The sequence below is a fragment of the Lampetra fluviatilis genome, chromosome 34 (assembly GCF_964198595.1).
Source record: "Lampetra fluviatilis chromosome 34, kcLamFluv1.1, whole genome shotgun sequence".
Classification (NCBI taxonomy): Eukaryota; Metazoa; Chordata; class Hyperoartia; order Petromyzontiformes; family Petromyzontidae; genus Lampetra; species Lampetra fluviatilis.
The window spans coordinates 9,363,837-9,387,900 of record NC_136308.1 but is presented as its reverse complement, the minus strand read 5'-3'; the positions used below and the strand labels follow the sequence as shown (position 1 = coordinate 9,387,900).

Below are 24,064 nucleotides of genomic sequence, written 5' to 3'. Positions count from 1 at the left end.
ACGCACACACGTACATCCATGCACAGACCACAGGGTTAACGGGAGGAACTGCCACCATGTGAAACTCACGTGCATACAAATTATTACATGCCCTCTGTCTGACACCAGCATGAAGCCTCATTCTGTAAATCCACTTCTGGACAAAAGCCTCCCCATGCCATTTCAATCATGGGAGTTGTTTGACCATGCTTTTTCACACTTGTATATGTGCATTTATGACGGAGGCAAGCCCAGGACGCTGATGTTAGGAATCAAACTCGGGTCATCTGGTTTATAGTGCAGTACGAAAACATTTTCAGTTGAGATAAAAAGACATGAGCATTCGTGTGAGGTAATAGGGGGAGTACTAAGCTGCCACTGCTAAGAATCTTCATTTGAATCTGGATTTGTGATTAAAAGAGACTGTCACGTGTAGTGATTGTAATGGGAGTGTAATTACTCTCAAAAACGTGTCATATTTATGCTGGTCTTTTACTTAATCTGGCGAGTCTAGGAATTATAAATATAGTTTCGACTACCATTGGTCAAACGTATGAATACCTTAAAGTGCCACATACTCGGGGGCACTTTCTTCCATGCTAGCACTTCAATGTGTATGCGGCACCTGGTCTGCCCCGTGACCTCCTGCCAGTGGGCGTTCGACACTTCACGTGGCCTCAAGGTGCACATGGCCTGGCACAAGCGTCGTGGTGACGTCACCGCCACTTAGTGGCGAATGGCGGTTGTTGTTGTTGTGCTGGGTAGCCTAGTGGCTTAGGGGTCGGAGCAATGAAACCCAAATTGTAACCCAAATTGTAACCCATATTCAAACAGTTGCTCAGCAGTTACCAGCTCAGCGAGCCACCCCCGCATCCATGTTGAAGTGCCAGCATGTGGGAAAGTAATGCCCCCTAGTATGTGGGTAGGTGGCGAGATGTTAACTCGCTCGCACTGTATGCAGGAGATCGCGGGTTCGATTCCGACCCCGACGCCTGTATATTTGGAGTTTGCATGTCTCTCTCCCCGTGGTCGCGTGGATTTTTCTCCGGGTCCTCCGGTTTTTCCCTCCACATTTAGAAACGTGCGTTTAGAGTATTTGACTGCTATAAATTTCCACACGATAAGCCACTTTGTTGGACTATAATTTGTGGCCAGGTCGCTTCTGAAAAATAGCTACATAGCTCAATGGTCCTTACCTGGTAAAATAAAAATAGTTACATTTTTTCAAGTTTTACTTCAGAAGTAGTTCTAGCAAATCCGCATCAACGAGCGAAACTCTAATACATGGGGCTTTGCAGTACTCTCCGAGTTCTATAAAGACACTTCGTCTCGTGCCGACAGACCAATCTGAATGAAATGGGAGTGCTCGCGTGTGCACACGTACCCTTGCGCACAGCCTGCATCTCAGCAACGTCTTCCTGCACAACATAGCTGGCGTGCTTCACAACACCGTCCGGGCCACGGCTCACCTCGCCCGCCAAGAAAGGGCACTTGGATGACGCCGCCAGCTCTGGTTTTTCACACACCAATGACGATGGGAGATGTGAGCACAACCGCAGGCAAACGAAGGTGAACACTGCAATCTGAGCTGTACAATATATTTTTTAATCAAGCAGCAACACAAATAAAACGGTAAAGTAAACCAATTATATTTCTCGATGTGTAACTGTGAATGTAAATTCATGAACCATTACATGCCAACCCACAAGGCAATTCCTATAACCACATGCACACAAACACATCCACATGCCCATAAACATTTGAATATATTTCCTTTATAATTTTCCAGTGCACCTTGTATATATCGCCAATGAATGCTCTATATCTTGAATTAATGTTCACTTGGTGCCGATTTGACATGATAAAAGCATGGTCTATTAAGTTGCAGAATTAATATCTGTTTTTCCAAATGATGGCTAATTTGTGACAAAAAACGACTTGTGCAAAATTATCTTTGGTGAAATGGGGTTAGAATAAACAGACGCTCTCCAGACAAACTTGTTGATTTTGTAAATTGCTGTTTTTTTTTAGAGCGAACAGCATGACGAGCTCATTGAGTAGAAGTCCCCTTGCTTTACAATAACACAAAGGGAAACAAATGGAGGATAAGTTTCAAAGTGAACACATGAGCATGCGCTGAACCAAACGATTCAGTAGAGCGGTAAATACAATAAAAACCCATATAATTTCTGCGTAGTAAGATCAGCTAGGTGAATGCCTCTTAAGTACCTCATGGTCAATATGAAAACAGAAAGCGCTCAGGGGGAAAAACGTTCACTGGACTTCGTGTAATTTCGAAATGTTCCGTTACTCCGTGTCATTGGGTAGAGATGGCGACGCCGTCACGAGGCGTGAAACGTACGGTCGAGCGACAACATCCTCCGAGTGGTTTATCTAAAAAAAAACTGCAAAAATCCCCCAAAAGACAGCATCTGACTTCTCACGCATTACTTTACCCATTTCCCCTTCTAATGACGATATGGAAATTTTACAAACAAATAATATTGCGACAGATGACAACAAAAGCTTGTATGCATCATCACCCTACATGTTGTGTAATGCGTGTGTAAATTAACTTAACATTTTGTCCACAGTAGCCACTCCATAAAACATTGTCGGAGGACACGCAGAAAAAGGGGAGAAAGGTTGAGAACATAGGGAGGAATCTTAGAATAGTGGTGGGGAAAATGTGCAGTGGCTTGTGGACAGAGGGGGTATTATAGGTGGGAGTAACAAAATATAATCTGTTGAAAAGCCTCACTTTTGAAAGCGTGCTTTTGATTCGAATGCACGAGTTAGGGATATAGCCCTTTGAAAAACAAAAGCTTTCACCTTTCTTGGTGTATTTACCGATGACTTTTTGAATAATCCACCTCTCACATAGTGCATTAGCTGGCGTTTCCATCGAGTCTGACATTGCTTGGTTGCTTAGCCGCCCACCACCACCAACCACTCCCTCCCACCTCTCACCTTCGTTGCCGGGATGCTTGCCTTGAGCACTGGGCACGCTGGCAGAGGTGGACAGCGTGCGCACGGGGCCCAGACCCTCCATCATGACAGGGCAGCGCTCTGCGTAGGTCAGCAGGGACATGCCGGCGCGCTGCAAGAATGCCTGCGGCACCCTCGCCAGGAACGGGCAGCGTCGCATCATGGTGGCCATCCTCACTGTGGATCTGCCGGCATAACAAACGAGACGCGCGCGAACACGGTTGAGCTCAGAGCCGCCACAACAAATGATGACTTCTTCTTTTCCAATGTACAAGAGCCAGTCCGAGAACGTTCCAACCCAGTCTGGTGCAGGTCAGGAGAGGCCCCGATTGTTTTCCACTGCAGAACCTGCACCATACCGCTTACGCCACGCGTTCAGGTGTAATGACGCAACATGTGATGAAAACTATTAACCCTGCTCTGTTTGGTCCCGAGTCAGATTCGGATGTCTTGTAGGTGACAGTTTCACACTGTGGTTCATGGCTTGGCTCTGCAATTAGCTAGTGGACAAACATCCGCACTGTGAGGGATCCACCCTAAAGCAGCTCGGATGTGCCAGTGGAAAAGTGGTAATTAAAATGCGCGCACACCAAGGGTGAGCTCAGGGCTCCCACAACAAAACACACACACAAAGATACAGATCTGAAGTTGGGATGATTAGTCGATTAGGCTTCCTTAACTAAACCATTTTATTCAACTACTTGTTATGCTTAAATACCCAGGTCCCTTCAAAAATCTACCCAGATACCCTGCCTCCCAAAGTCAGGACAACCCCCAAAAATCCACACTTGTCAGTGAGCATCTATGATGACTGGCACACAATGCAGTGGACTGTACCGCATTGAGCGACCTTTGTTGCCCCAGTGCTGATGTTTACGCACAACACTAGGTACTAATTTAAGGTCAACTCAACCTCGGGGAGGCCAAAGACTAGATCAAATATTACTCGTTAAAAATTGTTGGCCGTGGCCAGGAATCAAAACTGAGATTGTAAGGTTTGTAGGACAGTGCACCAACCAGTACACTCAAATCGAGTCACAAAAAAGACAAAGATCCCCCGTATAACCTTGACAAACTTTTGGGGAAAGCGCTGTTTGCGAGCACCAATGAAGATTGACATGGCACAGAAGGGGGTGGGTGGCAAGCACGATGCCTGGCACCTTGGTCTCCTTAGTCGTGATGTTTACACATCGCACCAGGGACTCATTTGAGGCTTAGTTACACGCTTAGTTATACACACACACGGAGACTCACAGGCCAACATTATTTTCCTAATCAAATTGTTCGATGAATCTCTTGTCTTTTCTCAGCAAACATGTCATGATACATCTTCAATAACGACACTTCAGTGCATGTATTTTTCATGACAGCAGTTAGTGAATCCACACGATGACTTGGGCACTGTGCAGATGGTTTTCAAAATGTGATGCCAAAACACTCAGTCGCGAATAAAGTTCGGAGCAGCCACGATCCAAGCAATGTGGTATCGCGCTCCCCAAAATACTGGCAACAACCCAACAGCCTAAGGATGACTGTTCACATGTAAATAACTCCAAGAAATCCCATAGCCACAAATCAAATAATTATCTGCCTCAAGCCACGTAGGGATTGATACTAACAAAATCTTTTTTCTTAAGTTATGCAACAGCTAACTGCTGCATAAACCGCAGCAACATTACCCGGCTTAGGTGACAAAAGTCTTGGCCAGGTGCTGCCAATTCATGGAAAATATAAAAATGAAAGCCTTAATGCTGCTGAATTCTAGTGTCTAACAATACACTCAAATGTATAACAAGTTAATTTGTATCTATAGTTCTTCATTTTGAAAAGTGTAATTTTCCTTTATAGGCAAATAATGTATGTAGTTCACTGACGACATTTTTTTCTTTTACTCGCAATACTTATGTTAAATTGTGTGCGTTGGTATAGATTATTTACGTATTTCTATAAATTATATTTGCGCGACAATGGATACAATAATTTTTTTTTAAAAGATACGAACCAGATAACGAATATCAGAACAAAGAAGCAATTATAAAAAAAACGCTCCACAATCGTGAATAACAGTGGCCTTAAAATGAAATTTCGATAATTGGCGACATTTTGGGCAAAGGCTCTTCTTCATGGCATAAAATAATAATAAAAAATTATCGTGAATCGGAATATGCCGTTGAATTTGGAAAACAATATTTTCAAATGTTGACCGTTGTCAATGCAATAAAATTTGACGTCATGAGTCAGATTATTCAAATTTTAGTTAATATTCAATCCATGTTACAGTCACCATGAACTCACTTATTGTCCATATATATTTTTAAAATACAGTCCACTAAATGTATTTAACAATTTTACTTTCTGAAAACATCCTTAACATTGAGAAAAGAAAAAAAAGTTTTACACAAAAATACCACCAATGTAACTCTACAATAAAATCAAATCCAATTATGGCAATAATGATCAGCACATTTCATTGTATTGTCAACAACTTAAATTCAAAGTGAAAACGCACAGAAGAGGTACTTGCATGGCTCTCAATGGTGACATCTTGCGTGGATCCTACTCCTATTTCAACACCTGTCTCAACAGCAGAGCTCCCGATATATGACAACGTGATGAACCCTTACATTATATGGAGGCTGCGTCTTGGCTTGCAGGGGGAGGCGTGTGAAGGTGTGAATGCGTATATTTACGCACGGGGGGGGGCATGGTTGTGGGTTTGGGTGGAAAATATTGTTGATGTGGATAAGCGTGTGTCAAGGTGTGGATTCTGTGTGTGTGCAGGTATGGTTAGGTATATGTGTGTATGTGGGCAGGCATGGTGCTGACCACCCACTTCTTCATTTACATGTGCCAGCCTTAATAGGTGCTTGCTAACACCACCTATTGCAACAGCCTGTTAAAGGGTACACAGGGGATCTTTGTCTTTGTGCATGTTGAAGTGTCTCTGTGCGTGGCTGGGTGTATGCGTGGGTGGTCATGTGTGTTAGTGAGTATGTGCAAGTGCATGTCCAACCCTGATGGTAGGGTATGTGAATGCACGGGTTGACATTCAATCGTCGATTAAAGGTGTGTGTGTGTATGTGTGTGTATGTGTGTGTATGTGTGTATATGTGTTTGCGCATGAATGCGCGTGCCCATGTGCAAAGGCGAGTATATCTGGCCGAGAATGTGTGCCGAGTGGGTTGTTTGCGTCGACTGATGGGCACGCAGATTTGGGTTCAAGTGCAAAGGTGTGTGTAGGCATGGCTGTCCGTCCAGGTGGATGATTGTAAGCGTATGCACCAGTAAATGTGTACATTCGAGTGTGTGTTGTGTGCATGCAGGGCCAGTGGTTATTGGCGCGTGTGTGTGCATGTGTACACGAACCAACAGGAAGCACCCGCCCTTACCTGGAAGTGGTACGAAACAGATTCCATTTGATCGGATCCAATAGGAACGTGCATCGCGACAGAGCAGACAGCATTTTTGAAGGGTGTGGGAGATTTGTTTTTTTAAACTATAAATTATATATATACCTATTTAGTTCCATACGAAACAAATAAAAAAATAAAAAAATTCTATACAATATGTAATGTCGAAGTGTGAAAGCAGAGTGTGGTGGGGGTGCTTGCGATGGGACAGCAAAGGCTCATTCAGCTCAGAGGACTGTGCAGTCGGGAAAAAGCCACGCGCCACGGGGATGAGCACGCCTGCTTCTGACAGGGCGTCCTCAAAGAAGAAAGCAGCTCGTCAAAGACAGCACCTACTATTAACCAGCATTACGGCTGTGCCCTGTCCCTCCTCCCAGCGGTCCCTCTCTCTTGGCCATGGAAACCCCCACCACCGCCCTCCCCCCCCCTTCAAAAGCCAGGGAGCTCTTGCAACACTGGTGGGCAGAAGGGAGCAGCGCAACGGAGGACAATTTCACAAAAATCTCGCACGTTTCGTCATCGAGACAAAGCGTTGTCCATCGTTGTAGTCATCTTCGCGTGCACTGATCAAACATTGGCGTTCAACCTCAGTAATAGAAGTGAAGTCTAATCGCATGCCACTTTGAAAATCATTCGTGAAGAGTACACTGCGCATAAGTAGAACTCAAAACAAGCAGTTGGCTATGTTTTCATGTCCGCATGCCCATGTACAACCCTGTATGAGGCCCTCGCCGCACCTACCCAACTAGATGACGGCCTCCCCACACCGTTATGGTTGGGGGGGGTTCATTGATCACACTTCACAGTGCTGGTCGGTCAGGCTTGGTGGGCACAAATGTATTTTTTGGTAGGGGGGCAGGGGGGGGGGAGTGAATTTTTTAAACCTGTTGGATCAACGTTTTACCCCCACATTTGTGGAAAATTGTTGACAATCTGCACCCAAGGTCGTGATAAAGGTTTTGCAAGAGCCTGACATACGCAACTACGTACGACTTGAGGACAAACCCAAGGATTGTCCCTCATTGTACACACCAGTCTCCGCAACATGAAACTCATGAGAACCAGGCATCAATCGCTATGGTGGATGGGGCACGGAGCTTGTGACGGCAGTGTATTGCATCCCAGCTATTTCCAGATGCCCTAAAATGCCCCATATATCCACCCGCTATTTCTGCCACACCATTTCTGTTTGCCGTGTGGGGGCCATCGCTGCCGCATGAGCGAATTTCCACAACCCGAGCACGGCGGTACCTGGGAGCGGTGGACAATCGCGCTTGGGGATTGATCATGCGCAGCAGAGGGGCGGAGGCTGCTTCCTCAAGGCTGCTTTCACATTAACAATCGACGCGGGAAATCTCAATGCCCTTTGCCGCGACCAGAAAACGGCCACAATATTTGCACATTTTTTAGAATGTGACCCAGAGATTATAACGACAAGTGGTTTTAAATAATAGCATTTGTGCTATTAATATTACGGAGTGAAATGACACACCTTTAATATTCCAACAGCCATAGTTTATCCACTGCTGGATGAAAGCATCTGCATACCATGGTATTTGATATTTATGAGTTATATCATTACCAAAGACTGAGAAACGGTAAGTGCCATTAATAGTTACTATTATTTAAAGTTTATTAGCCTATAATTTAGCATGAGACTGCTTGATAAATGATTATTAAGATAACCTGATGCCATCTTTTATTATTGTAAATGTCAAGTAAATACAAAAAACCCCATACAAAAACGAATTGAAAGAATTTGCCCTTGATGGAATTACTTTATAACCCTTCAATGTTGCCATCAAGACCATCGCCCACAACATTAATTTCTTAAATAGGTTCCTGCTATACTACGCACGGTAGTGTTTGACAACGGCGGCAGTCAAAATTTTTCTTACGGGCGTAGAATAGATCGAGATAATTCACAGTCAGTTCCCAGTATCACTCATTGCCCAATGGAAGCGTGCAGTTGCAAAATGCTGACCGTAGAGCAAGAATTCCAAATTTCAACATTATCTGTGCAATCGCATCACACTGGTAATTTCTTAATCGACGCACGACTTTGTACTTGTGACTTTATTTTGCGAGGCAATCACTTAAAGCATTAAGTCACTTAAGAGTGCACTTGCAAAAATCACAAACGGTTTAGAGCGCGATGTCAATAGCGGTCAGCCATGGACAAGCTGAACTGCATTTGCGAGTGCACACACTAAACGGTTGCCATCTTGATAAAGCGGACAACATTGCCTTGGTGATTTGTACCAATGTCCGTAATTGAGACATCGAATAATTTATCTTAAAATTTGAACAGTGGATTCGTGAAGACTGGTATTTGGCCCACTCACTGTCTTCGGGTCAGCTGATCACAATCATATGTGAATAGTATATGTACAGCCCTGTTGTCAATCCAGTGCTGGGCGAGGATCTTCCCATGCCATGCGTGTCGTAGGGGGGTTATGTGACCATACTTCACCACGCTGGTCAGCAAAGTACCGACCGGCTCTGACCTACAAATGTATTTATCCCAACTGCTGCACACCCTAACATGATGCAGACGCATTACATGGCCTGTAACATGATCTTTACTTAAAACCATGGCCATGAAAGCATGACATCACATGTTTTGCTCCTCTCCAGTTCGTACACTAACCGGGTCACTTGATTCATACAGAACGTATTGTTTTTATTTTTAAAACCCTGTGCTTAAGCCTGGGTGAATACCTTCGCATGTTTTTTGCAGTTGTGGGGGTTATATTTATCATACTTCACCATGTAGGCCATAAGGGGGGGGGGGCAATGGAGGGGGAGGGGTGTTAGGGTCGGTTTAGTTATAACTCTCCACAAAATGTTTATCCCCAAGTCACTTCATAAACCTTTCACTCTCAAAGCATCCCAATATTGTCTTGCAGAGCCGCAACAAGGCCATATATGCGTGCGAGCCAGACCTCTGTTAAATCTGTAACGGCGTCAAAAATGCAAAACATAACAGACGAGCAGCAGGAAGATGGATGAGATAAGCGCGGCTCGGGAAACCGGCACACGAAAAGACAGAATTTGCCCTGCCCTCTGTCAGCCACAGCCAAACTATCCCATGCCAGCTGGTGCTGGCGCATTGTAGCCTCACTTGCCCTCTTACGTACGATGGTGGTTACCACCTTTTGTCGATTAAGAAAAGCACACACAATGGAAGGCACGATTGACGTCAGTGCACTGTCAGCTCTCGCGTGTAATGTGATGCATGCGGTGCATCGCATCATCAATAGGGCAATCGTTCTATTAAGCAGAGAAGCATGCAAGTGTGTCCATGCTTATCACCCGGAATGCACCCGATTATGGCAGGTCTCAGAAGGTAAGCAGGTTTGAACCTGGACAGCGCTTGGAGGGGTGATCACTCTGCACAACAGGTTGTCATTGACGGCTGTGCTATGTGGTGGTGTGCAGATAACCTTGCAGAAAAGTGGATTGTACTGCGATACTCCCACGTCTATGCACCACGCATTCACAAACCCGGACTGACCAGCAGGTTGTAGAGCAGTGAAGAACCCTCTTAAACAAATTCAGAAATTAATGCAACGTGGCACTGCTAACATGTGGGTTAAAATGACATTTTACCCGAGGGCACAATGTCTCCAACTGACCCCACAGAACGCACATGCTTATTTTACTATAATTGGCCCACATGGGACACATGCAAACAAATACCATGCACCAGAAGCACGCAAGTCTCAGCAGGCAAAGCTGCTCATTGCCCAGGCTCCACACTGGAAAAAAATTGCGTTTGTTGGGAGGGAGGTGAAGTGTATGGCTGTAGTGTGGAAAATACTGCAAGAAAGAAAAGGCATGCACATGCCTGGATTCTGGAATGCTTTCCAACATTTATATTGTCCTCAAAGGAATTTAATTAGTGTCAATGACCGTACCGTTTCAAGAGGAACAAAAACGTGGTGCTACATGGCACATGACGTGGACTTTTCGCGAGATGCCATCGTGCATCAGGAGGGGACGGGAGGCGCGCATGCGCCTCAGTCAGCCGGGTGTGAATGACATGGTAGAATACTTTTAGCACTGGTTTTGCGCAACCCTTTTGATGACACATGTTGCCGGGTTTCTTACATTAAATCCTTAATAGACGAGACAACTTTAGAAGAAAGTTTTCTTCAAATTGGGTAATCTTTACAAGAGGTATACGAACTGTCATGTTTTAGATGGACAGGCAAATTAACATGCAGGCAGATCTTAGCCAGGCGGTGGTGGTGCATGCCTAAGCAAGGAAGGGTTGGTCGATCACACAGATGTTGTGAAACTCCCTTCCAGTGGGGGTTAAGGTGCCGTGCCATACCCTGGCTTATCAGGAGGCAATACAGCAATTTGTGGACTACACCTATAAGATACAGCACACCTCCGCTCTAACATGTAAACGCTCTCATTAATGAACCAACACCTTAGTATATATTGTATAGAGTACCTCGAGTTGTTCGCTCTCCGCGAGACGAAACGAACAATGGGCAGCACGCTACCAGCTGACATTATTTAGTAAAATGCATAAACACTTTCAATCCAAATTGGAAGCTGTTAAAAAGCTTATATTGAAACTACCCCAATGGCTGCATGGACCTGCTTCAAATAGCTGCTTGCTTCCTTTGAAATGCAATGAAAAAAATAATTTGCATACAGCACCGCTACTAACAATCACAACGGCAAGGCAGTGCAGTTAAATTTAAACGAGCAACCCAAAAATAAAATGATTTGCATGGATACAGGACATTATGTGCCGCAGGGCCCTGCAGGGAAACGCAAACCTAAATGTTGAAATACAACTTCGGCTTTTTTTTCAGGTGTCACCAAACGTTGGTCCCATCTTAAAAAAACAAATGCAAACATTTTGCATCAACTGCAAAAACCCAGCCGCTAATTCAGTGGCAACACAACGGCTTTTAAAAGAGCAAATATGTCTCGCCGAACTTTTTGTCTTGGCTCCCTTCCCGAACGGGAATCCTGCTCCGTGGCCCCGGAGGTGCCCATTTACGATGGGCAGCAGCGCCCTCTAACGTATGGCACGGAGAGATGCTACTTTAACGACTTGACTTGTCCCTGGCCCGAGGTCAACAGAGGTTGAGCGATGTAATCCACAACACCTGTGTGCATCAGTGGTCAAAGTACAGTACGTGCATGGGGAGGGGGGGGGGGGTATTATTAAAGGTGACACCTGTTGAAAGTTTTTTTTTTAATCAAAACAAATATAATTCAGTAAGGTCTCAATTTTGAGAGGTTCCTGATGATACGGACAAAGTAACATGCTACTTTCCCCACAAATAAATTAAAGTTTGAAAATATAACTGGTAAAATACAGGTTTTCCAATGCACACATGCTTTTATGAGCACTAAAGTAGAAACATTATTTTCACCCCAAAAATTAATAAAATTCTATTTGCTGAAAAAACGTGGGCGGCTTGCATCAAGAAAATTAAACATATCAAAAGAAAGCCACCCACTTTTATTCAGAGCGCTTTGTCGATCAACCGCGGAATGAAAAACTCCCAACGTCAAGTAGCTCATGGGGTGTTGTTTGACCATATTTATCACGCCGGGTCACTTGAGTTAAATTGCCGGTCACAGCTATTATCAGTGGAGATTGATATCTGAACTGGTCTTGGACGTCCCTTCCACACAAGGTCAGTCAGTGTCTCACGTAAAACAAAACCAAAAAAGTATCAGGGTAAGTAATTAATCATAACGGCACTCTCTTGGCTTCCACTTAGAAATGAGAATCGTCAGCACAAAATTCACATTTTTGTTTTGGCCATTCTTACCGTGGCCAATCAGGAAAAGCTAGAAGAAATGTTATCGGGGCAACAGTAGCGATACAAATGAGCAGGCAGAGTGTAGGTTGCTAGTTGGCGCGAGCGTGGCGGCACAGGAACACTAATGGATAGCAGGCATCCAGACACCAGAGCAGCATGAAGCCACACATTAGAGTTTTTCTTGTTCCAAAAATGTCTGGTCACTCCCTGGAAAAAAATGTTGAACAGATTTACAGGCGTTGCTCAATTATTCACCTGGACTTACGAGTTTTGCAACAGTTAGTGTAGGTCACATATGGTGCAACTGCACAAGAATCGTGACCAGATTCATTCTCTTAAAGGACACATCGATTGTTCACCTCCCAGCCATCAGCGTTGCGCAATTGCATATTTATGCAATGGAAAAATACTTCATCTTTTAAAAAATATATATATAGGTGATGTAGGCTGGTGCGTGCTATGCTGTCAGCAGCGGGCAGAGCTGAAAAAAAATCTTCAGCAAATAGGCACTGTCCAGTGTAGTTAAGTATCGTAAAATTACTCCTACTGCCTGCATTGCATGGAGAGGTCCTCATCCAGTAATGGCCCGACCATGGCTGATGAGGTGAAATATAAACATTGTCTGTGTTGCTTACAACCAGTGTCAACAGGAACAGTTGAAGCATCATAAAGGGAAACACTACTCATGATGACCTTTGCATTACGTGCGGCATGCGATCCTAACTGCCTGGAATGTTGAGAAGCACTCAAGTAGACCCACCGATAGGTCAAAGAAGGACAGGCATTATAATAACTTGTGTGGACAGAAATAATTGAAATTGCATCATTCGCAATAAGGGGAACACGTCTTGTAATGTTGGTTTTAGAAAATTCAGTGTTTAAAAAATACTGGACGGTATTTAAAGTAGGATCAAGTTTAACGCAGTCATCCAAAACATATTTGCAGCATGCAGAACACTGGGTCATTGTTAAATATGGCCACCATATCAGCAGAAAGCATTTAAGTTTCCATTAACAATGTGAGACGACCCAGACTGGGGTGGTCATTTTACAGTCGCTTTGTGAAGGGCCTACAGCACTGTCGGACATTAGCCTCTGAGCGTGTTATGTATTGTTCGAAAAACTGCACGAAACACGAGAGAGGCCCACAAAACAGTCATGGTTATTACCATCAAGCCAAGCCATGGATGAAGAAGGCATGTCGACTGCAGTGGTGAAGTGGTTATACTCACGCCTTTTTTATATACTCACCGTTTACATGAAAAACATTTACATTTAACAATTTTACTTTACACGTTACAGACCTAAACATGTGCAAATATGATTGTATGATCAGTCTAACATACTATGAATAAATGACGACCATCAACGACCAGCTAGTGAATGCCTTGGGGCTATTGGGCATTAAGTGCTGTCACGCTAGCATCAGGACATTTGGTTTTTTGGTCGTAAAGTCACAAAAAAGGAATGCACGTTTTGCCCTCAAATATGTGTTTCAAGAGACCGGTCATTTTTTAAATTACACTTACATAGTTGACTTTTACAAGTTTCTCCGAGATGCTTCTCACGTATAAAAAAGAACAAAAACGTTAAGCTACAACCACAATTTAATAAAATGCGTTAAACGATGAGATATCAGGAAACATAACAGTGATGAAAATATAGAAATCAAAACAAATTCACCAGTCAATAGCACTGCCTTGCATTGACCAGCGCTGTTCAATGTGGTAAATGTACCCCTACCATCAGCCCAGTGTATTTGTGTTGTTGTTTAAACGTTCTGACCCGCCCTTGCTGGACATCTGTGAAAAAGCGCTTCAAAGCTCATCGGATTCCTCCAGTTCTAAGAAATTTCTGACTGTACATGTTTCTTGACTTTACATGTTTAGACTAAATAAAGACCATGACCTTCAATGCTGAACAGTTAAAAAGTGGGTTAAAGTGTGCCTTTAAACGATAAATTGACGAAACGTATACATCAACGTTGTAAGATTAAAAATAAAGCCTTTTAAAAGGGGGTGTTTTTACTCATAGCGAACATTTTTTAAAAAGTTGAGCGCAAATCGAAAGAGACGCACAGCTCACAAAGGACGGGGTGACCCCAGGTTACACAAGCCACCATCAAACAGCCCCCATTCACATATACCAGAGTTTAGTTAATCAGCTTTAACCAAAACGTTAATCAATAATAGTATACACTTTCCGTACCTGCTAAAGGTGCCTCGTGATGGCACAACTTTTGATGAAATCGTCTTAAATGTGACAATGCAGTACACGGATACAGTCTAGCCAAAATGTGTCAAACCCAATCCAATTTCTTCATGTAATAAAAAGGGCACCGCCGATGGGAGTTATTGATCTCATCTTGCAGACTTTGATCCGACAGTGACATTTGAAAGCCCTCTCTCTCAACCTTCAGGTGGCCCACAGTTTCCAAAACCCCCATTCATATTCGAGCGGTGGCTCTCTCACCGCACGTTCCTGAGGGCCCATTTCCTCACCATCTCCTCTCCCTTCGCGAGCTTCGCCCGTGAACTGAATTAGACGCCGGCAAGCACCGAATCATCATCAATAGGCCCGACCGCACGGGCTCGCATGGTCAAGGAGGTCAACTTACATTTCACCTCCACCACCACCAGCTGAAAGTAATTATCAAAGCAGGGCTTTACTTACCCGTCAAGTGGAATCTTGCAAGAGACGGGGATGTTGTTTGTGGTGGTGTGGTTGTGGTTGTTGTTGTTGTTTAAAGAGGAATGCAGGGAGTGAAGGGTTCTAGCCTCCTTGTTGCCCCTCACTGAGGACGAACAAACTAAAGGTGTCCGATTCGCTGCCTCCCCCCCGCCTTATATAACGTCAGGGGGCACGTGACGTCGGATGACGTCGTCGGATACGTGACGCGCCGCGCCTCAGAGACCAATCGCGGCGCGGGACGTGGGTGCGCGAGACGCCGTCGACGTCATAGACCTCATTAGCATAAAGGACCCAGAGGGTCTTAAAGAGGACTCCTCCGACGGTTAATACAAAGATAAAGGTCCCCTGTATAGCCTCTAATGGACTGTTGGGGGGAGGGCAAGTAATGACAGCGAGCACTGATGAAGGCCGGCACAGCACACGGTGGGAGTGAGGGTGGCCAGCACCACGATCGACCGCCTTTGTCTCCCCAGTGGCGTTTTTTAGTTTACTACACACCGCACCAGGGGTGGGAGGGGTGGGGGCTGGGTGGGGGGTGGGAGGGGTGGGGGCTGGGTGGGGGGTGGGAGGGGTGGGGGCTGGGTGGGTGGTGGGAGGGGTGGGGGCTGGGTGGGGCTGGGTGGGAGGGGTGGGGCTGTGTGGGGGGTGGAAGGGGTGGGGCTGGATGGAAGGGGTGAGGCTGGGTGGGAGGGGTGGGGGGTGGGGCTGGGTGGGGGGTGTTAGGGGTGGGGGTGGGAGGGGTGGGGCTGGGTGGGGGGTGGGAGGGGTGGGGCTGGGTGGGGGGTGGGAGGGGTGGGGCTGGGTGGGGGGTGGGGGGTGGGTGGGGCTGGGTGGGAGGGGTGGGGCTGGGTGGGGGTAGGAGGGGTGGGGCTGGGTGGGGGGTGGGTGGGGGGTGGGAGGGGTGGGGCTGGGTGGGGGCTGAGTGGGGGGTGGGAGGGGTGAGGCTGGGTGAGAGGTGGGTGGGGCTGGGTGGGGGGTGGGAGGGGGGTGGGGGCTGGGTGGGGGTGGGAGGGGGGTGGGGGCTGGGTGGGGGTGGGAGGGGTGGGGCTGGGTGGGGGGTGGGAGGGGTGGGGCTGGGAGGGGCTGGGTGGGGCTGAGTGGGGCTGGGTGGGGGGTGGGAGGGGTGGGGCTGGGTGAGGGGTGGGTGGGGCTGGGTGGGGGGTGGGAGGGGTGGGGCTGGGTGGGGAGGGACTGGTCACCCCGTGGTGCCCTTATAAAACTCAACGTTTAACCTACTCACGCCGGCTTGTGCCCGCCCTCATAGTCGGGCATATTTGCGGAATACACCACGCCGCCGTTGACCCTGGCCATTGACCGAGCAACCCAACGTTCCTACCAGCTCCCTCCGCAGGAATGTGTTTTATTAGGTATAGCCCTGTGAGCCATGCGGCTCTTGAATCGGGTGCAACCGCAACAAACAAAAACATAAACCAGAAACATCTTAAAGTGATTACGCTTCTGAAAAAAAGATGCCATATAGCTCAGTGAGCCTTGCCTGGTAAAATAAATAAATAAAAATGTTTATGGTAGTAGTTTAAATTACAAAAATTGGACCCATATCTTAAAGATGACTCGTGTGCACGTCCTCAAGATATTAGAGGACCCATATCCGTTTCAATCCACTGCGTTTGCCTGCAAATAACAGGTTCACGTAATTTGTGCCAACCATACAACAATCGGTTAATGCCGGGGCTACTGATTCTATGCACAAGTGGCGAGCACCTTTCTTAATCGACGAATAATTTCGTTCCATGAAGCACGAAGTCCATCGTTTGCACGAGGGTGGGCCGAGGAACACGATCTGCACGGCTCTAAAACGTGTCACTTGGTTCGCACACATTAACGCTCTCACGGTTATCTATTTCCTTGTGACGGTCACAACGCGTCAATGCTATTCCTGCCTATGAACAAGCAAACTCGGCGTGGACTCGATCTCGTCAGATCTTGGAAGCAGGTTTTGAGCTTGGGATATAGGTGCTTGGAGGGCCCACCAACTTGTGTTGTTTTGCGGGCACTAATGTGGCTGTGGAGCAACATCCATTGTATCTTAATTTTGGAACTTTCGTGACTGCAGGAATTATTCTTTGGTTCTTTCGGTAAAGTCACGTATAAAGATAAAATAATAAATTAAATAATAGCATACGACGTTTCGATTGCAACACAAGCAATCATCATCAGGTATAATGAAATAGCGACATAAGATCTAACCAGAAAACTATAGACAGACATATAAGCAGACAGATATCACCAAGATACATAGAGCGAGCAACACAGGTACAGAGAGGGGTGATCGTCTCTGTGGGGTGGCCTTAAATAGACAGAGGGGGGCGGAGGCAGCGAGAGGGAGGGGTTAGAGACAAAATTTACGCTGCCTCCGCCCCCCTCTGTCTATTTAAGGCCACCCCACAGAGACGATCACCCCTCTCTGTACCTGTGTTGCTCGCTCTATGTATCTTGATTATATCTGTCTGCTTATATGTCTGTCTATAGTTTTCTGGTTAGATCTTATGTCGCTATTTCATTATACCTGATGATGATTGCTTGTGTTGCAATCGAAACGTCGTATGCTATTATTTATTTTATTATTTTATCTTTATATGTGACTTTACCGAAAGAACCAAAGAATAACATCCATTTGTGTGTGTTGTATGTATGCACGTTGAACGTAGCCAACCGTGCTAATCGGAGGTGGAGCTTTGAGTCTACGGGTTGTGCTAGTCTGTGGGCAGTATCTATGTTGAACTTCTTTCACACCGTACGTAGCCAACCGTGTGCTAATCAGAGGTGGAGCATTGAGTCTACGGGTAGTGTTAGTCTGTGGGCAGTATCTATGTTGAACTTCTTTCGCACCGTACGAAGACAACCGTACTAATCGGAGGTGCGCTACTCACACCTTCACCTGTGTTTTTCTCCTGGATGTTTCTGTTGCGCGTAGTCACTTTAAGATGTTTCTTGTTCATGTTTTTGTTTGTTGCGGTTGCACCCGATTCAAGAGCCGAATGGCTCACAGGGCTATACCTAATACATGAAACTGAACTGAACCGGTCAGGACAAAAACCAGGACTTCATATCAGACGGGGACTGTTCTTCAGTGGTGTGCCGGGTGTAATAATTTCTAAACCCAGCACACCACTTCCACTGTACCTCATGCTATGGCAGTGGGTCATGGGTTACTAGTCAGAATCAGACTGGAGGAATCCGATGAGCTATGAAGCTCTTTTTCACAGATGTCAAGTATGGGCGGATCAATCACACGCCAACTTCAGGTTACCGGCAACCCAATGACTTGCGAGTGAGACATTAAGTCCCTATCTTGTCAGATGTTTTTTTTCCCCCGTGAAAACACATTCCTGCAAAGGGAGCTGGTAGGAACGTTGGGTTGCTCGGTCAATGGCCAGGGTCAACGGCGGCGTGGTGTATTCCGCAAATATGGCCGATTGTGAGGGTGGGCACAAGCCGGCGTGAGTAGGTTAAACGTTGAGTTTTATAAGGGCACCACGGGGTGACCAACCCCTCCCCACCCAGCCCCACCCCTCCCACCCCCCACCCAGCCCCACCCAGCCCCTCCCCACCCCTCCCCACATAGCCCCTACCCTCCCCACCCAGCCCCCCACCCACCCCTCTCCACCCAGCCCCACCCCTCCAATTTTTGGATTCACGACGGACGGACGGACACAATAATCCCCTGTGGGCTGGAGGTTCCTACCAGTAATATGTCAGTTGTTTCGTCACTGCACGGATGTGGCTAATTTGTAAAACAACACGTTAGAGCCATTCCGTTAACATTTGACTCTTTTGCATGCAGTCTTCTTCTTTATTTCACATCCTACTCTGAAGAGACATTGCCTGAAACATTCGCCGACTCTATAGTTGATCGATGCAGTGTTAAAGACGAACGTGCCAAATGTATTTTCACTTGTACTTACGTCAATAAGTGAACAAGTAATTCGCATGTACTGTATACATGCTGTGCTTCCACAGTTCCCTCAGTGGCCCCATTTTCACAAGCACTGAGTTCCCTAGTGGAAGGAAACCTTCAGCTGCTCAAGTTTCCATGAATAAGCTGACATCTCAAAGGACTCAACAAATCCGCTGTATACTCACAAAAGCCAGTGCACATGATTAACAAACCACATTATTTGCACATGTCAAAGAACCAAACCCACGTTCATAATCAACACTGCTTCATAACAGACAAATATAACGCTAACATTTCAGGATATTGCTATTTCCCTGTCATTGCCAGGAAAACTTTTCTGAATCCGTGCCTGGATGCTTTCGTCAGTCCGGAAAGGCAGTGATAGCCGGTGGTGAGATATGTCGTCAGCCTGCGGTGTCCCTAACACGGCACTTGTTGAACATTCATTGAAGGAACTACGGTACCTGGCTTCGCCTCGTCTCGAAATCACTAGACTGCATTTAACTGTGTTAAAACAACAACACGTGCGAAAGTTATGGCTACCTCCTCCAAAGGTGGGGGAAATAAGCTGCCGCCTCATTGTGATTGTGGTGAAGTGCGTTCTTCTTCTTGGTTCTTTCGGTAAAGTCACGTAGAAGGGAAATAATAAAATAACGAAAATAAAACATAATAAAATAATTCTCACAACGTTTCGGCCACAACGCAAGCAGCCGTCCTCAGGTGAAGAACAGTGCGTTCTGTCACGTACATCATCGATCATTGCCCGACAACACTCACTTGGAGGAGATACATACAAATGGAAGCCGTATCGTGACCCCCAAATACCATGTGAACGCTTTCCAAAATTAAAAAAACAACAGTTATAAACTTTCTATTCAAATGGCATGCAAAATAGATTAACTAGGGGGTTTTTCCCCTCGTGTAAACGTGACCTTGTGTGCCACTGCCACTGCAACCCCCTTACCTTTACACTGTATTCTTTGGCCAAGTACACAATGACTATTGAGCAAGGGTGCACACAAAAGAACGTGACATTGCTCTTTCATCTCCTCCTCGTGACCGGCGAGCTACGGGCAGATCGAGATAATATACAGTGAGGGTGGAGTGAGCGTGGGTAGTTAAAAAAACAGGCGATATTATAATAAAAAAATTGACCGTCTGGAAACATCTGCATGTTTGCATGTTTCGACCTGTAACACCCACGGAATAACTCAATCACTATGTATGCTGCATTTCTTTCGCACCGTACGTAGCCAAGCGTGCTAATCGGCGGTGCCTGGGTCGGACAACAAACTAATCACCAAAAGCAGTTCTAAATAAATCTAGATTTAAAAGTGCATAGCTCCAGTGGTTTCCTAATATCGGAAGAGCATTCCAGACGGCCACAGAAGCCCATCTTTAAGCGTGTAATGCGGTGACCGTCTTTGTCCGATGGCAAACCAAAAGCTGCTGTGAGGATGAATAAACACCAAGTCTCAAAAATAAAAAAATAACCCGTAAAAACAAAGTTTTTCCCTATAAATCCTTTATATGCGTGGTGGCTAGAGTCCTCTCGTCCTCTGGCTTGAGATGGCTGCCACCTATGGGTCAGATGATTGCCTGCCACCATTAAGAAATTGGTAATTAAATAAATAAAAATGTTTCCTAAAAAGTGTAAAATTTTGGAAAAATTTTTTCACGAAACTAAATTGTCACGCACAACGAGTCTGTGTGCAAAATGTCAGCTCGAATGGATCACGGGAAGTGGGTTAAAAAACGACCGAAAGATTTGCACGGTCGTAAGCGCGCAAGCAAGCACGCGAACTTAATATAAAGGATTTAAAAATACTACACGCCGAACAAAAATAATTTTATAACTCAGAACAACACTCAGGTTCATAAAATGTAGCAAAGTTCCACAAGTCAGCCTGCCCACGCTGTGTGGGTCGTGCGGGTTACTTGATCGTGCTTCACCACGCTTGCCAGTGGGGTGACCGTGAAGGGCAGTGAGGGTAGACATGGGAGCTTATAAGTATCGTTCAATAATTGGCTTTGCTGCACTTTTCTCTGCTGTGTGTATGTTGAACTTCTTTCCTACCTTACGTAGCGTAGTCGGGCACCCAAAGCCTACTACACATGTCACGAACGACGAGCGCCCATCCAAGCACTATGGGGCCGTCCATAAATGACGTCACGCGATTTTGGACGATTTTTTACCCCCCGCCCTCGTCACACGGCTTCACAAAAAGTCAGACCCCTCCCCTCAAATATGACGTCACAAAGCTCTGCCCCCCCCCCCCAAATAAAACATGCTTCAAATCGCTTTTAACTATTGTTATTATAGTGCGTATTTAATGTGCCGCTGCACTCTGATGTTGTAGGAGAAAACATTTATCAAAAAGTCTATTTCATTAAGTAGAACGTGTTGTCTGTATTTATTTAAAGTTGCGCATTTTTATGTGACGTCACATTTCTCCCCCCCCCCTCGTCACACATTGTCACAAATGTCTGAAATCCACCCCCCTGTAGGTGCGTGACGTCATTATGAACGTGCCCTATCCAGACTCGGCGCTGCTTAGCTTCCAAAATGTGACGAGATGAGAGACATTGGAGGCGACTTGGTCGTAAAGGTTACGACACCAATTCAGAACCAAATGAAGCAAAGTCTCTTTCTTACCAAAGTTTACATGACGCAAGACGCTCCAGGTCCATACGCAACGCGCCAATGCGTCACGATGTAAGAAGTTTGCATTGACACGCCACCAATTTTCTTCGAAGGGATTTTGAAACCTGTTTACAGAGGGAAATGCCCCATCTGTGCTATGTCCTACTTCCTTATTACAACCTTTACGAGCGTTGCAGAACTACCGGTTGCTCATCCGCTCCACCCTAATTCTTGCATCAAACATTCCTGCATTGCTTCATGCACAGGTCACATGCCACGTAACAGGAGTGTAAAGCCGGTAAGCAAAACAGCTTTCAAATGAAAATTAAACGATGATTAAGAGCAACGTTCAACTTGTAATGCGCCACCGCAAAGTATTAATTCATTCTCTTTGGTTCTTTCGGCAAAGTCACGTAGGAATAAAATAAATTAAATCACGACGTTTCGGGCGCAACACAGGCGTCCGTCATCAGGTGGGACAACCACATCAAGAAACAATTGCTGAAGTGGGCAAAAGGGCTGCTTATTTTATACCTACGTGACTTTACCGAAAGAACCAAAGAGTATGGATCCCTGCAGTCACGAAAACTTCAAATGGAGATTATTCATTCATTCACGAAGAGAGACACTCAGACACGCGAGGAACCACGGACAAGTGGGAAGGCATCCATAATACAGTTTTTTTGGGGGGGTTTGATCACGTAAATATATAAATGTGTCGTTAAAACCCGCCACCACCCGACACAGCCACGTCACGTAAACAGAACATGCCAATTCGTCACGAGTACAGCACATCGGTGTGTTGGAGAGCCAAACCACAACATAGGCAGTAGCAGCCAGGCGGTGAGCAGGCGCCAACATTTGCCCAAGCTCTGCGGTCCTCTATATATCAATGTGTTGTGGGCCAACTAACGAGTGATTACACATTCTCAGGTTTTTTCGGTAAAGTCACGTAGGTAAAACATTAAAATTAATGAAAGTAAAATAAAACAAAACAAAATAATTATTTTACTTTCATTAATTTTAATGTTTTTACCTACGTGACTTTACCGAAAAAACCTGAGAATATGAATCATTGCAGTCACGAAAGCTTCAAATCTAGAATGAGTGATTACACGTGGCAGGAAACTGGAGCACCTGGAGAAAACCCACGCGTACCATACGGACGGAAAAGGTGGAGTCGACATTTCGCTGTACCGCCCTCTGCCGGAATGTCAGGGTATGGTGACACCGACGGGAAGGGAGGGAGTTACACAATGTGTGAAGTATGGACGATGATGAACCTCTCTTGCAGCGTACCAACCCTCACCTCCACCGTATTGATTTACAGGCGTGGCGCCACCACTGCCTGGCAAAATAAGCCACTGACAATACATTGCATTCAGCATTTCATTCTGAAAAGTACTTTAGGTGTTAGCCTGACGTCAGTATCCTGTCTAACAATGACTTGCTCAACATTGCGTTTCGGCCCTTGAGTGTAACCTTTCAGAAGCTAAAAATACACACTCCACTTCTGAAACCTTAAAAAAACTGTGGTAGAGCTACGCATGTACACACGGGGTAGTGGGGAGTGCACATTGTTATAAACCCAGTGACCTGAGTTTGAATCCTGGCTATGGCTAAAATTAGTGGATGGTGATATTTAAACCAGTCCTGGGTGATGCCAAGGTTTGCTTAGTCTTCAATGAGTGCAGTGTAAACAGCACTGGGGAGACAAAGGCGATCGGGCGGGGTGCTGGAAACGCAACACACTCGTGTGCCGTGCCGACCTTCACAGGTGCTCGCTAACAGCACTTGCCACAGCAGTGAGTATGGCTAATGTTTGTCTTATTAGACGTGCAGTATAATTATGTGGATGTGTGGGATTTACAATTGCATGCTGTGCAAACAGCACATGTGTCGCTTACTGGGAAATTATAAACATCCTTCACAAACATAAACACACTACAATTATTGCTAAGGAATCTGTCAGTTGAAATGTTGGCTTTTTTTCCCTCGGTTAACAATACTAATTTACAGGACTTGGCTGTAAATGCCTCACCATGCGATGATGGTATTTAGATGTTGTTTGATCATAACTACACCAGGGTGGTCAATGCAGGTTGGTGAACGGGGGGGGGGGGGAACTGGTTTAGATATCAATCGCGAACTTAGGTCGTTGTGTTCAAAGACAATCCGATTACTTCTGCGCCACCACTTCCTCCTTCGCATTCTTCTTTAAGCAAAAAGTGATTTCGAATTTCTGCACAAATTCACATTTATTCCAGCACAAGAACCACAGCAACTATCCTGTACCGAGTATTCCGTGACGACGAAATACTGGACTGCAAAATATAACCTCCGTGCATGTATTGCTTATCTTGCTTGCAAAATATGTTTGTATACATATATTTACCTCTTTCATATATTCTTTGCACAACCGCCAACATATTTACACATTCCATACTTTGTTTTAGCGGGTAAAATATGATAACGAATCATAAAATAAAACCCGCTTTAAAAGAATTCGCAAGCCTGCGATAAGTTGCACTTTAGCATTATTGGCTGTCCTTTTTGCGAACAAAACAGTGACAAACATTGCACGCATCCTTGGCGTGCTGCGATTAGCAGTGTGAAGGTCCTGTATGTCAGT

At 45.5% G+C, this 24,064-nt stretch overlaps 1 protein-coding gene across 2 annotated transcripts in view; it reads right to left on the bottom strand.

The window, feature by feature from the left end:
• The window catches only part of LOC144944361 (5-aminolevulinate synthase, non-specific, mitochondrial-like), a 33,690-nt gene extending 18,662 nt beyond the window's left edge, over positions 1-15,028 (bottom strand). Inside the window, exons 1-3 of one of the 2 annotated variants that reach the window (XM_078872464.1) lie at positions 14,852-15,028; positions 2,950-3,152; positions 1,364-1,489 (exon numbers count right to left, since the gene is read on the bottom strand). In XM_078872464.1, the coding sequence (XP_078728590.1) occupies positions 1,364-1,489; positions 2,950-3,139 (316 nt within the window). In that variant the 5' untranslated portion in view covers positions 3,140-3,152; positions 14,852-15,028. Of the gene's footprint in view, positions 1-1,363; positions 1,490-2,949; positions 3,153-6,356; positions 6,721-14,851 lie in introns of those variants that run through there. The other variant, XM_078872463.1, reaches the window with a different exon arrangement.
• Between the last annotated feature and the right edge of the window lie 9,036 nt (positions 15,029-24,064).